General features: G+C 39.1%; 1 protein-coding gene across 1 annotated transcript in view; it reads right to left on the reverse strand.

The window, feature by feature from the left end:
- ALKBH1 (alkB homolog 1, histone H2A dioxygenase) overlaps positions 1–18,030 on the reverse strand; it is a 29,751-nt gene that overhangs the window by 8,954 nt on the left and 2,767 nt on the right. Inside the window, exons 3-4 of the mRNA XM_061182756.1 lie at positions 14,392–14,554; positions 2,897–2,987 (exon numbers count right to left, since the gene is read on the reverse strand). Of these exons, the coding sequence (XP_061038739.1) occupies positions 2,897–2,987; positions 14,392–14,554 (254 nt within the window). The remainder of the gene's footprint in view (positions 1–2,896; positions 2,988–14,391; positions 14,555–18,030) is intronic.

Consider the following 18,030-nt stretch of genomic DNA (forward strand, 5'->3'; position numbering starts at 1 on the left):
TGCCGATTTGATTATTATGTGTCTCGGCGTGTTTCTCCTTGGCTTTATCCTGTATGGGACTCTCTGCGCTTCCTGGACTTGGGTGGCTATTTCCCTTCCCATGTTAGGGAAGTTTTCGACTATAATCTCTTCAAATATTTTCTCGGGTCCTTTCTCTCTCTCTTCGCCTTCTGGGACTCCTATAATGCGAATGTTGTTGCGTTTAATGTTGTCCCAGAGGTCTCCTAGGCTGTCTTCATTTCTTTTCATTCTTTTTTCTTTATTCTGTTCCACAGCAGTGAATTCCACCATTCTGTCTTCGAGGTCACTTATCCGTTCTTCTGCCTCAGTTATTCTGCTATTGATTCCTTCTAGTGTAATTTTCATTTCAGTTATTGTATTGTTTATCTCTGTTTCTTCTTTAATTCTTCTAGGTCTTTGTTAAACATTTCTTGTATCTTCTCGATCTTTGCCTCCATTCTTTTTCCGAGGTCCTGGATCATCTTCACTATCATTATTCTGAATTCTTTTTCTGGAAGGTTGCCTATCTCCACTTCCTTTAGTTGTTTTTCTGGGGTTTTATCTTGTTCCTTCATCTGGTACATAGCCCTCTGTCTTTTCATCTTGTCTATCTTTCTGTGAATGTGGTTTTTGTTCCACAGGCTACAGGATTGTAGTTCTTCTTGCTTCTGCTGTCTGCCCTCTGGTGGATGAGGCTATCTAAGAGGCTTGTGCGAGTTTCCTGATGGGAGGGACTGGTGGTGGGTAGAGCTGACTGTTGCTCTGGTGGGCAGAGCTCAGTAAAACTTTAATCTGCTTGACGGCTGATGGGTGGAGCTGGGTTCCCTCCCTTTCGGTTGGCCAGTGTCCTTGTCCCCACGGTGAGCCACAGCCACCCCCCGCCTCTGCAGGAGACCCTCCAACACTAGCAGGTAGGTCTGGTTCAGTCTCCCCTGCGGTCACTGCTCCTTCCCCTGGGTCCCGATGCGCACACTACTTTGTGTATGCCCTCCAAGAGTGGAGTCTCTGTTTCCCCCAGTCCTGTCGAAGTCCTGCCATCAAATCCCACTAGGCTTCAAAGCCTGATTCTCTAGGAATTCCTCCTTCCATTGCTGGACCCCCAGGTTGGGAAGCCTGATGTGGGGCTCAGAACCTTCACTCCAGTGGGTGGACTGTGGTATAAGTGTTCTCCAGTCTGTGAGTCAACCACCCAGCAGTTATGGGATTTGATTTTACTGTGAGTGCACCCCTCCTACTGTCTCATTGTGGCTTCTCCTTTGTCTGCAGATGTGGGGTATCTTTTTTTGGTGAGTTCCAGTGTCTTCCAGTCGATGATTGTCCAGCAGCTAGTTGTGATTCTGGTGTTCTCACAAGAGGGAGTGAGAGCACGTCCTTCTACTCTGCCATCTTGGTTCAGGGCTGAGAAGTGAGCTTTAACTTCACATTAAGAAAGACTTTTCTGAAAAGTCTTTGATGGATGGCCAAGCCTCTTCAGTTGGAATCTGTTTCACTTTTTTCTTCTTTTCCTGTACTGCAAATAAGAGCTCCTATTTAATTTCTCAAAACTAAGGGTGTAGTTAGAGAACTTTAAGGTTTTCTCTACCGTTCTGTTTTAGTCCTTCAGAAGACCAGCCACTTAGAGCTGCTGTTCTAGCACTAGATTGCCTCTGCTATAATGAAAGAATTACCTTTTTGGGCTTTCATCCCTATCCAAACTGTCTATGTACTACTCTTCTTTCTTAATTCTCTTTCTCTTTTTCTGATTACCCTTTCAGTGTTTTTGATAATTTTCACTCCATGTTTTTCTTAGTAAATGAGGTCAACTTATTCCTTGGTAAATAACAATATCTACAGTAAAATTAATATCATAAAGAACAATAAGCTAACATTTATGGTGTTAATACATTTAACTGCTTAGAATAGCCAGGCACTGCTGTTATTACTACAAAGGCGTTAATCATTTAATCCTCAAAACCACCTTATGAGGGAGGCACTATCCATATTGAAGGCAAGATTCAAATCCAGGCTGTCTAACCCGAAGAAAACCACATGGCCATTTCCCCAAATACAGATGTCTAGTTTTCCATTAAATCTAATCACTGAAAATAAGAATTTTATCATGAATAGTTCTGAGCAACATTTACCATTATTTTGAGTAGTTAACATATTTATTAATGAGCTAGGTTGACTGAAATTATGGCGCTCTTAAAAAGTAACTGATTAGTAGGAAGATGGTCTATACCAATTTGCTTTATTCAGTTTACTCTCAGAATTAGTCCTTCCGCTTGGTGGCAAACATCTCATTGAGAAAAGAGGCACTGAGATGCCAGTGACAAAGGAGGCATTTTCTGAATCGTAGGGGTCAGGAAAGAAGAAATTTTACCTCAAGAAAACATGGAACTTTGTTAACTGTAGGACATTCTTTCCCATCTCTCTCGTGCTCAGACCTTATATAGCAGTCAAAGGTGTCTAGATCTTGAAAGTTCTTTTGTGAGTTGATGGAAGAGAATACCAGAAGTACATGGAGCTTCTTTTACTCCAGGCACATAGTATGTAGAAAATAAATGATCAACAAACACTAAATAATAATGGAAATAAAGATTGTAATTGAGAACTGCTCTTGAATACAGTAAAGAAAAATCTGTATCCCTGAAACCTCCCCAGAAGAAGCACCAATGACTTCTGATAAAATAATATAACCTGAGAACATATGAAAAAATAGTTTTCTCTTGAAAAATTATTCATTCCTCTTGAGATACCATAACAAGAGGATTTTAGGAGGGAATAAATGAAAGAAATCCTTCCACAAATGTATAATCTGATACTTTAAGCTTGGCCAGGAAGAAGTCAAACTATGTGGGCCCAAAAAAAGCATAAAAATGGAAAAACAATGGGATTAGCAAGAAAATTTGAATACCTTATTGTCCCAGTTATAATGGTAGCCTAGGGTCACCCAGCGCAGTTTCTCTAGTAAACTTCGGGGTCTCCGTTTATTCACTTCTTTATACCTGCAAAGATTGGAGACAAAAGATGATTTATTCATTTCAAATGGCAGCAATAGCCTGTTGTATGGATCCTGGAGTCTAAATTTGGTATTCTATATATGCTGTTAGCCAAGATCTCCACAGGGGAAATCAGAACAGATATGAGTTGACCATGAATACAATACTACTAAAACACACGTTAGCATTTCTAATTTCTAATCGTTGGTTCTAAATCCTCTGCTGAATGGGATCAATTTTAAATGTCAAGTCTCCAGCATCTCAATAATGATAAAACAAAATGACAACAGAAATGCCTTTACCTGTCCATGGGAAATGGGACAAAGAGCCCTACAGATAACTGAAAATTTGGCTAACAGAACATGTTCAGTTTGGTTTGCCAGAAGCAGGATGTGATTAATTACAGCTATCACTATGTCTAGAAAATGGTGGCTTCCCAGAATTGCAGTTTGGGGGAAAAAACATTTGGCAAAATACAGTATACGATCAAAAATTACTGGTTTAACATGACTTCTTTAACCCCATATAACAACTTAGATAACTGAGGCCCAGCTAACAATTAAGGGCCACTGTAATTGATTTGGTTTCTGACATTCCCTTATTCAAACCACAGGAGGTTTCTGTAAAATGGAGATATCCTTTCTGTAATTATATCTTGTCTAATCAAATCTATGGGATTAACTACTCTTTTTCTTTTTTTTTTTTTGGCCGTGCTGCGTGGCTTGCGGGATCTTAGTTCCCCGACCAGGGATTGAACCCAGGGCACTCGTCAGTGAAAGCACACAGTCCTAAACACTGGACCATCAGGGAATTCCCTAACTACTCTCCTTCTAAAGAGGAAGCTTGTTTGTTTGATTTACCTCTAAATATCTAAAAATACAAGAATGCTAGGTCTAATCATTTTATTTAGTTTGTTTTTTCTATGTAATTTACATCATTAATCAAAAAAAAATTTTGGGGGGTCTAAGAACCACTGCTCTTTAAAAAAGAAAAGATTAGGCTGCTTTAAGGAGTTTATATTTTGACAGGAGACGACAGATAAGTATAAGAAATGAGGGGAAAATTTAAGGTAGTATAAAATCTAGCACTAAACTGAATAGCACAAGACTTGGAAGGCCACTAGAATTAAGAAAAAGGAGAGCTCAAAGTCAACTGTCTAATCAGTTAAGGCTTCATGGCAGAGTTGGGGAGTTGAGTATGGCATTGAAGAACGGCCAGCATTTAAACAAGGAGTGATGCAATAGGCAATATAGGCACAAAGCATGAACAGAAGCAAAGGATTTATTACAGGCTCACACTGTAAGTAGCACTCATCTTGAGTTCTGACAAAGTTTACAGAATAGATGCTATCTGTCCTCAAAGAGTTTACATTCTAAGGAAATTGCCACACAGACATACATCAAGACCAGTAACTAAATAAAAAGAATGGATCAAACACTGATATATTTAGGACAGCTGTGAAGAAAAGAGGCCTAGCAGGTCCGACTGCTATCCTTTGAAAGCACTGCATATTAGGTTGGCCCTTGGCAAGCATGTGGAACTTGGATTCTGGGGAGGTTCACACCATTGCCAGGACTCACTGTGCCTACGTTGTCTCTATAAACAATACAGTTTATGCTGAACACCTGCCTCCCCTCTGGGAGTCTGGATTTTGGTACCTGTCAGGCAGAGACTGCCTACGTGCCATCCCCTAGTAACAATCTGGGCACTGAGCTTCTTTACATCATGCTGATGCTGCTGGTCCAGGAACCACACTTTGAGAAACACTATTCTAGCCAAAATTAAAAAACAAAACACTTTCTATGTCTTTCTAGCTCAATAAGAGATCATTTTATTCTTGACAAAGAACCCAAAATCAGATTGATCTGTACAAATAAAGATAACAAGGCAGCTCTGAAAACTTGATGGCATTTTAGACATTTGATATGGCACCAATAAGCTGCTTTTCATCAAAAGATTGGGTCTAATGTTCTTTAAGAACAGGGTATACATTATTATAATTAACACAGGTTTATGGTGTTAATAAAATTATCAAAATTATAGTAACAACCAAACATGAAGATATAGCCTATAACATACCCTTTAAAATTTAGTTTCTTTTTTAGGAAACCGAAAGAACATGTCTTTTCTACCTTAACTGTATCACTATAAAAAAGGCTTTGGGTTTTGTCTTATATTATAGAGGGGGATAGGTCCAGGATGCAAGAGAAGCCAGAGAAGAGCCATACTTTCAGAAGCATTAAGCCCAGTCCTCATAACAAAAAGGAAAAAAAAAAAAGCTTAAAGACGCTTAGTGAAAGAACAGTTGTGATCACCGAGTGTGCCATTTTGAGGTGAAAATGTGTGTGTGTGTGTGTGTGTGTGTGTATGTAATGTGTCAGACCCAGGTAGGTATGAGATTCTATCCCTTATTTCATATCCTCTTCTGAGAACTTGACTTCCATTCTTGCCTTTGTATAGAATTTCTGGAAGGAAAGTAGCAACAATTGTTGTAACACTTGCCTTCAAGATGTGAGAGCAGGACTGGCCAGTGCTAGACATTTCTTCTCTTAGTACCACTTAGGGACCTTTCTGGTGCCCATGGGCCTCGTGGGTAACAAAGATTCCAAAAAATTCACTTGAACATTGTGAATAGTGTAAGCCCCAAACCAAGTTTCACATGCTCCCAGATCTTTTTCAAACAGAAAATACTGAGGGATTAATGAAAGGATGGGTGGGCTGTTCTTTTTTTGTACCTGATTTGTCCAAAAAAGCCAAGGCGGCTCAGTGCCAGTGGAGCCACTTATCCACCCTAAGGAATGCAGGGAATATGTTGGCACCTAACCTAACTTTAAATCTTCACCCAATTATCCAAAAGAATGTTTCCAAGCAGGTGTGACCCTAATTATTGGTTCTCACTGCAAACAGAACCATGCTGCCCCTCCAGGCACTAGCTGGAGGATGATGGATGGGTGGGCTGGCACCTTCTCCCCTGGTGAATGTGCCCACCCAGCACTTTGCTCACTTTCTGTCAGGGGTAAAAGCTTTATGTAAGCGCTGGCATTTCTTTCAGCAATCTCATCCTATAGCACTGCTTTCAACTGAACCCTAACTGGGTGGAAATGAACTCCTGTCCTGCTTGTCCACTCTCTATGCAGTGGGTAAGCATTGGTATTTTCTTTTCTTTCTTGCCTCAAGGGACATTAGTGAACCATTGTGAAAGCAAAACTACTCACTCAGGACAGAAGTCTGAAGGTTGTTTATAACAGAAAACCTTCAAAATCCTATTGCAGGTGTTGCTTTTTCCATCATTTTTAAAGATTTAGGGATTGTGTCTTTCATAACTCTGAATATTTCCCTCCACGACTACAACTTTCTGTCCTTCTTCCTTTCCTAGTCTCATTTCCATTAAACCTAAAGTTCCATCTCCTGTCCCTAGAACTCCATTTTTTCAGTATTTGAGTGCTTCCAGTTTTGTTTCCCTTCTCAACCTGAATCTCTCTGTCAGTCAGAGCAAATGGACATCCAACTCTACCTTAACTTCCTTTTGCTATCTTGCAAATGTTTGTCTTATCTAATCTTCTACCTTCTGTTCTAAACTTTCACCATTTATCCCAAGTCCTCAGTCCTGCTCTTACTCCCTTCCAGGACAAGGAGAATACGAGGCCTGATCAAGTGATCCAGTTAATGATTTCAACTTTCCTCCCCTACACCTCTAAACTTTTTGAAATCCTTACTCTGTCCTTCCTTCCTGGTTTCAGCAGTGGTCTTACTTCTTTTCATTAAGGCCAATTCTCCACCTATACTATCTCCCATTTCCCTGATGTAGCCTCTGAGGCCTTTCTCCATTATCATCTTTCTTCTCATATTCAACTCTTCCTGTGTACTTGTTTCTTCCTCTTGATCTGCAAAAATGTTCAACATTTCCACACACTTGAGAAAACATCTTTTCAACTTGACCTCTTCCTCAGGTACCCTCTATGTCCTACCTCCCTCTGCTCCACATCGCTTCTTCTCTTCACAATTAAACGTTCCTAAAAGGACTCAATATTTGCTGCCCCCCCCCGAGATCTGACTTTTGCTTACACCACTCCACCAAAACTAGTTTAGTTTCAATTATACCATTTAATTGTCAAATCCCAGGCCTACAGACATGGTTGGTCCTTCTCTTATTTTGGAAACACTTTCCTGCCTTGGCTTGTAATAGCACTATTTTTCCCACCCAGAGCTGATGCTTCCTAGGGCCAATCGCCTTCTTTTCCCTGTATGTTTTCCATAAACAAACAAAAAAACACATTATTCCCACTGTTCGCTTCACTATGGCCTTCATGTGTAACTCCCACATCTATCTATCTGTTTCTCTCCCTCTCTCTCATTATGCTCCTAAGCTCAGTTCCATATTTCCAAAGGCATACTAGACATCTCCATGTGGATACTCCACAGGCATTTCAAAAACAATAAGCCCCAAACTACACTAAGGATCATCTCTGCTCATTCTCCTCTTCCTCCAAACCTTATTTCCATTAAATCTTAGTATATTATGTTCCACTGAGGAACACAGAGGTGCAGGTATGTTTTTGAGATAATGATTTTGTTTCCTTTGGATACAGACTGAGAAGTGGAATTGCTGGATCATATGGTAGTTCTATTTTTAATTTTCTGAGAAACTTCTATACTGTTTTGCATAAATAAATAATTACAGCATTATTTACAACAGCCAAGACATGGAAACAACCTAAGTGTCCAATGACAGATGAATGGATAAAGAAAATGTGATACACACACAGTAGAATATTATTCAGACATAAAAAAGGGAAATCCTGCCATTTGTGACAACTTGGATGAAACTTGATGGCATTATGCTAAATGGAATAAATGAGATAAAAACAAATGATCATACTTTTATGTGGACTCTAAAAAATCTGAAATAGAACAGACTGGTGGTTGCCAGAGGCTGGGGTGGTGTGGGTGTGTGTGTGTGTGTCTGTGTGTGTGTGTGTGTGTGTGTGAGTGAGAAATGGGTAAAGGTGGTCAAAAGATAAAAACTTGTCATTGTAAGAGAAGTAAGTTTTGGGGATGTAAAGTACAGCATGGTGACTATAGTTAACCCTGTATTATATACTAGAAAGTTGCCAAGAGAGTAGATCTTAAAAGTTCTTATCACAAGAAAAATAATTTGTAATGATGCAAGGTGACTGATGTGAACGAAATTTATTGTGATAACCATCTGGAATATATACACGTATGAAATCATCATGCTGTACACCCTGGACTAACACACTGTTATATGTCAATTACCTCAATAAACCTGGGGGAACCCCCACAACTTAAGTGTAAACCTGCCTGTCACTTAGAAATCTGTGCATAATCCTTAACTACTTCTATGTCACTTTTCATAATCTCTTGGTTCCCAAGCCCAATACACAATGTCTTTTCCAGGCCTTTATCATCTTTTGCGTGGGTTATTTTTTGGCTGCACCGCGCAGCATGCAGGATCTTAGTTCCCCGACCAGGGACTGAACCCGCGCCCCCTGCAGTGGAAGCGCGCAGTCTTAACCACTGGACCGCCAGGGAAGTCCCTTAAGCTAAATTCTTAATTGTGCTTTTTGCAATGACTACATTTTCAATCCATTTTCCTCACTGCCACAAGAATTCTCTCTCTAAAGTGAAAAATCTATTACTAATCTTGATGAATTCCTCCTGTTTACAAGGACAAAGTCCACATTTTCCTACTGTGAAATAAAATTTATGTTTTTTGGCAAGACGAGATAAATTCATTCATTCATTTATTTGCTGCGCCGCGCTTCTTGTGAGATCTTAGTTCCTTGACCAGGGACTGAACCTGGGCCCTTGGCAGTGAGAGTGTGGAGTCTCAACCATCGGACAGCCAGGGAACTCCCAAGACAAGAAAAATTTAAACATAAAAAAATCTTCTCTGCCCTTTGGCTCCCTCTCTTCCCCTTACTGTGCATTGTGTATCTGCATTATGCATCGAGCAAACCTCCCCCATCGGCAGAAATACCTGCTCACATAAAGAGCAACATTCTTTTAGCAACAAGACAACTCCTTAAAAGATAACGTTCCTTCTTGATCTTGTAAGGGGATGCTTAGATCTGGATTGTGTAAACTGTCAATAATCCATCACTTAATATACAACTCTGTGTCAAAAAACTTATATAACTATGCCTTGACTTCTAATGGCTGAACAGTTCTTGGAGCTTTCTGACATGCTGTTCCCAGGTAATAATCCTCAATTTGGCTCGAATAAAATGTTTCCATTTCTTTCTTAGATCGATTAATTCTTTGCCTATACTATATGGCATGCAAACCCCTTTATAATCTGGCACGAACCTTTCTAGTTTCATCTTCAAGCATTTCCTACAAGGTATCCTACCCTCCTTCTTTCATGGCTGTGTTTTTGACCATACAATTTTCTACTGAAATGCTCTCTCCTCTCCTACTCTACTCTCTGCGTAGATTTTTCTAACTTGCTTTTCCACACATAGTTTAAACACTTAAGGGAAATCTTTATCCTCGACTCAGTCTCTCCCTCTACTGTGCCCATACAGCACCTTGCAACTTCCTCTATTAAAGAATACAGCTTTAGTGCTGTAAATACCTTATGAAAGCACCTGAATTCCTCCTTTAATAGTCCCTTCCTCAAAGACATGGAATGAGTTTTATATCTATGCTAGCACCAAATATTTCCTAAAGCACAAATGTACATTATTTAATAAATTAATGAAAATAAGATGGAAAGGTATTGTACTATACAGTTTCTAATTGATGATTCTCAAGTTCAGCATTATGCTTTTATTGGGCTAATAGAGAAGATATCAATTTACTTAAAATTAGTATTTACTGAACACCTTCTAATATATACTAAGAACTGTGGTTGGCGCCAAGGCTACAAGAATTTCAAGGTCTGGGCGCAGGGATAGGGGCAGGGCAGGTAGTAGGAAGGAGAAGGGGGCAGATGACAGGATTCACTACAATAAATGCTATAACAGCATCATAAACAAAGTCTTAAAAAAACAGAAAGGGGAAGGAATTAGTTCTGCTTCCACACTGAGAATATCAATGGAAAAAAGCACACATACAAAAATGGATACAAAGCACTTCATAAGCTAACTTATGGAATAAATAAAGCTAAGCTGCTTTATTTAAATGTATATTTTCCCTTGCCTTATTCTTTAAAAAGTTATTTTTGAATAGATAATACATTCACAAAATTCAAAAAGCATAAGAAAGTATCCATTAACTAAGTAATTCTACAAATATTTATTTAGTAACTACCATGCACTGAAGAATAAAAACACAGGGCAAAGGGATAAAGAGGACAGGAAACAGGGGCTATTTAACTGAATAAAGGAATCATCTCATAAAATGACATCAGAACAAACAGCTTGTACAAAGAATCTGAGCATGCCTGATGTGTTTAAGGAATAGAATGGAAGCCAGTACTGCTGGAGAATAAATGAAAAGGAATAGGAAATGAGGCGGGAGAGCTAGATCATCTAGGCCTCATGGCCTTGACATCTAATTTTATTCTAAGTGTGATGGGGCTGTAAACAAAGAATCTGACTGGCCTTTGTCCTTGGTTCTTTACAGCAAGGTTTTAAACCCTTGGAATTTCTGGGAGGGATAGGAGTATCTGTTATTCACTGTGGACCCTAAGACCACACCTGAGTTTATGCTAAAAAGATGACTCAGGATGTGGGTTTGTTAAGCTAGAAAGACCAATGTCAACTTAGAGGGTTTAGGCTTGAAGTGATATTAGCATGACCTACTCGATAGGTGGAGGGCTAGAGACTGAGTTCAAGCATGCGGCCAATGAGTCAATCAGTCATGTTCAAGTAGTGAAATCCCAATAAAAACTGTGAACACTAGGCCTTGGGAGAGCTTCCTGGGAGGGCTACATGCCCTGATTCCATGGGAAGAGGACATGGAAGCTCTGTATTCAGGACCCTCCCAGACATCACCCTACAGATCTCTTCATTGGATGGCCCTGATTTGTATCCTTTATAGTAAAATTATAACCATAAGTATATTGAGTTTTATGAGTTGTTCTAGTGAGTTAATGAACCTGAGGAGGTCATGGGAATTCCCCTGGATTTGTAACCAGTTGGTAGGAAGTGTGTACAGCCTGGGGCCCTCCCAAATTTGTAGGTGGTGTCTGAAGTGAGGGTAATTTGGTTAAGGACCACGCCCTTAACTTGTGATGTCTGTGCTGACTCTGGATGGTTTGCATTAGAATTGAACTGCAGTATTGCACATTAGAAACTATAAAAGAAATGACACGATTTCTATACTCTGTAGAAAACAGACTGAAGAGGCACAAGAGCAGACACAGGGAGACTGGTTAGGAGGCTACTGCAGTAAATGATGGTGGCTTAGACTACAGTGGTTGTGATGGAGATGCTGAGGAATGATTTTGTTTATCACAACTGTAGACCCTACTATATTTGCTGGAGGGTTGGAGTTAGGCTTTTTAATGGCTGTGTAGTGGCTGCATTCTATTGCTGGGGTCTGTCATGCTTGATTTATCTGATCTCCTGCTGACAGACACTTGTGTCTCATTTTCCCCCCATTACAAACAATGCTGCAATAAAGATGCTTACACCTAACTATTGTACTCTTGTGCGAGAATCTCTAGCTACACTATTCACTGACAATAAACTTCGAACAAAACATAGAATTGAGGTGTCCTAATATTGTGAACAAACCATTTTTGCTAATATGTTCCAAATATTCCTTCATTTCCTACTTAAAAGTTTCTTCCTCCCTGACCACAGAAACCTAGAAAGTTAAAATCGAAAGGATTCTTAGAGGTCCTCTAGTTCAGTGGTTCTCAATGTGAATGTTATGGTAGATAATCATAATCTCTAGGGAAATCTTTTTGAACCACAGACCCTCTCCCTTTCTGATATGCTCTGGGACAGTGGGAGAACTGGCATGTACTGTCTAGGTGACTCTGACCGTGATTCAGCCACTTTGAATGGCTTATCCAGCCCAATCCTTTTGTTTCCCAGATAAGGAAATTGAAACACACATTCTATACAGTGACAGAAGGAGAACTAGTCCCTCATCGATTTTCAGTGCTGCCAGCAATGTCTGAGCATATCAATTTCTTCCAACCCTTGACAACAGAAGGTATGAACATAGCATTTTTCATTTTTGCTAATTTATTAGACCCAAAAAAAGGTATCTCACCATTGTTTACAGGATGATTTATTAAAGAGATTCATCTGAGCTACTTTAGAAGATGACAACTGGGATTTCTACAGTCATTTGTCAGAAACAAAAAAAATCAACTACTTGAAAACACAGGCTGGCTTAGTAACAAACTCTAAGCTCTCTGACTAATTTCACTCAGCCATGATCTTCCTTTACTTTGCTCTCAATTCTACAGAAGACATGCTTGAGAACAGGATTTTCCTTACTGCTCTTGCCTATAACATAACCTACAGACCAAGAGGGTTTTAAAGGAAAACCAATGCACTTAATTTTCATTTTCCTTTCAACTTAAGAAAATCGTCTATTTCCCCGCTAGAATTAACATGACATAGTTTCTGAAAACTATACCATTAGAGCCACTTAAGTTCAAACAGACCACACAAAGCTGGTATAATGGTTTTAACAGGCTGTTCTAAGGATTTCTCACATATTATCTTGTTTAATCCTCACACTATTAAATGAGGAAAAGACTACTCTGAGGTACAGAAAGGTTAAGAAACTGCTTAACAAAGCTAGTAAGTGGCAGAGCTGGGATTTGAACCCAGGCAATCTGACTCTAGAACTAGTACTTTACATCACTGAACTCTTTACAATCTGGCCCTCACCTACCTTTCCGGTGTCATCTCTTGCCAATTCTATTCATGACTTCCAGGAAGCATCTCCCATCATCTATCTTCAATCTAGCCACTTAAGTGACCATACTCATAATCTTATAAACTCTATCCCTGTACCTGCCAAATTGTATTTAATTATGTTTACATGTCTCTGTCCTCGACTAACCTACAAACTGCTTGAAGGCAGGAACTGTGTCTTTTTGGTCTTGAATCTCTAACACACAATCTCTAACACACAAGCACATAACACAAGATATGTTTCTGTATCTGACATAGCAGAAACTCAACAGATATTTGTTGAATGAACACATGAATGTACATATTCTGTGCTCCTATCTCACAGAACAAGTTACTCTGTCTTTGCTCAGGCTGCTTTCTCCACCGACAACAGCCTTCTTGCTTTTCTGACTGGCAAACTCCTTATCATTTTTGAAGACTCATTTCAAATGGACAGAGAAAAAAAGAGGATAATGGGCCCAATTAAAAAATCATTTTTCCTTGACACCTCCTTCTTGCCTGGAAGAATTTCTTCCTCTGGCCCCCACTGCATTTTCCTAAACACCTATCATAGCAGTTTCTGAGCTCTATTATTTTATTCCTTTTGATACTGAGTTCCTGCTGTAGACTATGCACTCCTGAGTGCAGGGACAGTGTCCTGTTTATCTTTTTATCTCCAGTGCTTAGCATCATACCTGGTACATAACTGACTCTCAAAAAATATTTGTAGGGGCTTCCCTGGTGGCACGGTGGTTAAGAATCTGCCTGCCAATGCAAGGGACACAGGTTCGAGCCCTGGTCCGGTAAGATCCCACATGCCACAGAGCAACTAAGCCCGTGCACCACAACTACTGAGCCTGTGCTCTAGAGCCCGCGAGCCACAACCACTGAGCCCATGTGCCACAACTACTGAAGCCTGTGCGCCTGGAGCCTGTGCTCCGCAACAAGAGAAGCCACTGCAATGAGAAGCCCGCGCGCCGCAATGAAAAGAAGCCCCTGCTCGCGACAACTAGAGAAAGCCCGCGCGCAGCAACGAAGACCCAACGAAGACAAAAAATAACTAAATAAATACAAACGATAGTAAAATAAATATAAATAGATAAATTTAAAAAATATATCTGTAGAATGAATGAAATGCTGAAACAACATTAAGGTACAGGGACTAGTTTCCATGAACAGCTGACCTGCTGTAAAACAGGCAGTAACACTGACTTCATCTAGGAGAGTAGTGCTTTCAGTGTTACTTTCTTCAGGATACTCTAAGTCTTCAAAGGAACTCACTTTAGGTAGAAAAAAGGGCTGAAGCCGAATGAAAATGGATCATCTGATGATTAATGAGGATGAACTTGATATCGAAGGTATGATAAGCAAATCTTTAAAGTGGACCTCAATTTAATATAACTGTCAAAGTGTCTGTCCAAATGTTCCTGGGGGAAAGAATATAACTGTGCTGTATTTGAGCGGAAATGAGGAAAAATAAATATGTTAGTTACTTTCACTGAACTATTATAGAGTAGTTCCTTCAAAGATCTGTGATGACGTGAGCTAAATACTAATGCTTTATTGTGACTGGTAAGACTTACCTTAGAAACTCTTTGCTCTGTTCCCACAAATCTTGGGTCTCTTCTTTAGTCATATGTTTGTCCAGGTTACATACATTAGGTTTCTGAGAATATAACTTAAGGCACTGCTTCACCCAGTGCCACTGGTAACCTGGGAGGAAGGGGTTTGGGATAAAAATAAATCCTATACAAAAGATGGATGAGAAAAAAAGAAGAGGAGGAAATCCTCCATCAGTTAATCAGATCATGTATTTTTGTTGACATCCTTATACCCATTACATTACTATTTATTCCGTGTCTCCTTTTGCTAATGCTTCCAGTGGCTTCCACACATAAGCGTATATTCTCATTTCTATTCTCTAATTTTAGAGGAAGAGGAGTTCCTTCAAGTTAATAAAAAGCTGTTTTGATGATGAATGTTAGACATCTACCACTACGCAATTATCTCTAGTTTTCTGGGTTATCCTCAAGAGAAACAAATATTACACAATTATCAATTGTGTTATTCCAAAGCAAACTTCAGAACTGAAACTGACAAGTCACCCCTCAAATTTCACCAGGTATCATTTAGAGAGGTGGAAACTGCTTCCTGTAGTTACTACTTTTGTGATATCTCAGTGTTGCCTTTTTTGTTTTCTAATATCTGGCTAATGATTTTTTTTATATTACATCATCTGTTAAAATAATTGGTGTGATTTCTGCTTCCTTTGAACTTTGACTACTATAACAGCGAAGAAAGGTGGTATAGACATCTGCTCAGTATGCAAATACCTAACCATTTCTCCTCTGTAAAAGACGAATAACAATACTTAACTGGAATGCTACGCATGGTTAAAGATTCATTCATCGAACATTCAACAAATGTACACTATATGTACTTTCTTCAGAATTAGAGATAAAGAGATGAAAAACTTTGTCCTAAGTTCCTGGAGATAGAACAGTAGAGACGGTTATACAGATAATGCCTTTAGAAGTCTGGCTGTGAAAGGAAACAAAGGCTGAGGAGTAGTCACAGAAGAATAAGGGGGGAGTTTATCGTTTTTAGGGTTTGGAAAGACCTAAGCATGCTTACATGAGCAAAGAGCCAGCAGAAAGGAACTGGTTGAAAACAGAAGAGAAGAAAGGAACACAGCAAGGTCTTGAAAGCTGGAAGGGGTAAAAGAAGGTGGGATTAAAGGGTGAAGGGAGTGGTTTTGAACAGAAGCAATCCCTTTTCCTCTAAAATTGGAGGACAGGAATGGACATTCACTTATAAGTTGGAGGCTACTTCTGCATGTCATGTATTAGTCAAATTCTCCAAATAATTTAGGAGTAACAGGACTGTCAATATTTTAAAGAAAAAAAAGATATGAAAAAAATTTCCAATAACCTACTGTCTGCTATCACCACTATTTCACAAAATAAGAATATTATAATACCCACAAAGATATCACATCAAAGGAAGAATACTTCTGATCTAATTCAAGTTTGAACAGTGACAGGAAACTGAGTACTTTTATAGGCAGTCCATTCCAGACAACTGTTGTCTTCCTTTTATGGAGTTAAAATTTGCCTCTTTTTAATTTTCCATGCATTGGTCTCAGGTCCTGACACATACAGCAACCCCAAATCAGTTGTCAATTCTTCTTGATAAATGCCTCTAACTCTGTAGCTAACATTTACTGAGCATTTACTATGTGCAAGGCACTGACCTAAGTACTTTACATGTACACCACATTTAATCCTAACCTTATGAAGTGGGTACTATCTTTAGACACATTTTACTTATGAGGAAACTGAGGCCAAGAGAGATTAAGAAACTTGCCCAAGATCATACAGTAGGAAGTGATAGAGCCAGGACATGAAGCCATGTAATCTGGTGTCAGACCTTAATCACTAGTATGCATTGCTTCCCACCCCTTTTTGTGTACGACAAAATTTCAAATGTTTGATGCTGTCATGTTCCCACTCAGGTCTACTCTTCCCCAGGCCCAGCTTCTGGTCTTCAGACCCATCACCTTCCTGCTCACTCCTGTAAGGACAGCTTGTGGTATCCTCAGGTTCCTTCAGAATAAGCAGGATCCGGAAGTAAACATAATCCTTCTGATCAAGTCAGAGTAAGAGGAGACTCCTTTCGCATGTTCTGGACATTGTACTTCAATTAAATGCAGCTTACAATGGCAGGAAACATAACATAATGAGGTACCAAGTCAAATGATGTGGCTTAAGTGTGAAGTCCTAGGAAACCTCAAATAGCAAGTTAAATCATACCTCAGAGATACTGCGACTTTGGTTCTAGACCACGGCAATAAAGCAAATATTGCAAGTCACATGAATTTTTTGTTTCCCAGTGCATATAAAACTTATACTTACGCCCTACTGTACTCTATTAACTGTGCAATAGCATTATGTCTAAAAAAACAATGAACACACTTTAATTAAAAAATTTAATTAATTTAATTATATAAAATAATGCTAAAAAATGCTAACCATCATCTGAGCCTTTACTGAGTTGTAACTTTTTTGCTGGTGGAGGGTTTGAAATATTACGAAAATTATCAAAATGTGACAGAGACACAAAGTGAGCAAATGCTGTTGGGAAAATGGCACCGACAGACTTGCTTAATGCAGCGTTGCCAAAAACCTTCAGTTTGTAGAAAAGAAAAACAAACAAAAAACAGTATCTGTGAAGCACAATAAAATGAGGTATACTCCAATCTGGACAATAGAAAACCGAAGTGGGATTGATAACTTTGTAGTCTGAACAATCTGTTAAGGGAAGAAGGCACAGCAACAGAAACATGGCCATGAAAACAGGAGCAAGGCCTGAAAGGTAAAGGGCAGCATTCAAGAACAAAAGGTGCACAAAACACTACTGGTGATGTATGCTCCTCATTTACTCAAACTCATGAAGAGCAATGCTTTCATATATAAAAGCCACCATTCAACTGTTTCATTTGTGACTTCAGACACAAAACTGGTCTTTAGTTCTTTAATATAGAACTAAAGTGCACAAGGCCTTTTATAAAAGTTTTAAAGCTGTTACCCCTTCCAATGTTATCAACATATACTTCAGTGCTGATAATGTACTAACAACTGTAACACAGACCTGGCCCTTGGAACAACGAAAATTAATTTTTTTAAAGGAATTTTTCTTGCTTTTGATCCATATTTGAAATCACAAGTGCAATGTTAACTTTATGTCTTCTAGAAACAGGATGCAAATATAAAATCGTTTGGCCAAATAAGGCATTTGCAAATTTTCTAAATCGTTCATGATAATTAATCTATCAACACAATGGTCCCATGAGCCTAGAAAAAAGGTTAATAACATTACCCACTCTTCATCATTATCTTAATTTCTCTATCTGTAAAATGAACTACCTGATATCACTAAAATTCAAAATTCTAGATTATTAGTCTTTTAGGACTTTTGATCTCATTAACTTTAATTCTCTTTTCAAAAATTCAGCCCTGATGATAGCAACAATTTTTAAGTTGTTATGCCATTTGTGAATGTAGGGATTTTGTGACTTGAGTGCACATTATGAGTTACTCTATCAATTCGAAGCGCTTCTTTTGCCAGAGTAGATGTTCAGAGCTGCAGCAGGGAGCCCAGAGTCAGTGTCCTAATTTTTGATTTGTACCTGGTTTGTCACTTTCTGCACTATAAGGCAGGGA

Source organism: Eubalaena glacialis, chromosome 2 (genome assembly GCF_028564815.1).
Source record: "Eubalaena glacialis isolate mEubGla1 chromosome 2, mEubGla1.1.hap2.+ XY, whole genome shotgun sequence".
Lineage (NCBI taxonomy): Eukaryota > Metazoa > Chordata > Mammalia > Artiodactyla > Balaenidae > Eubalaena > Eubalaena glacialis.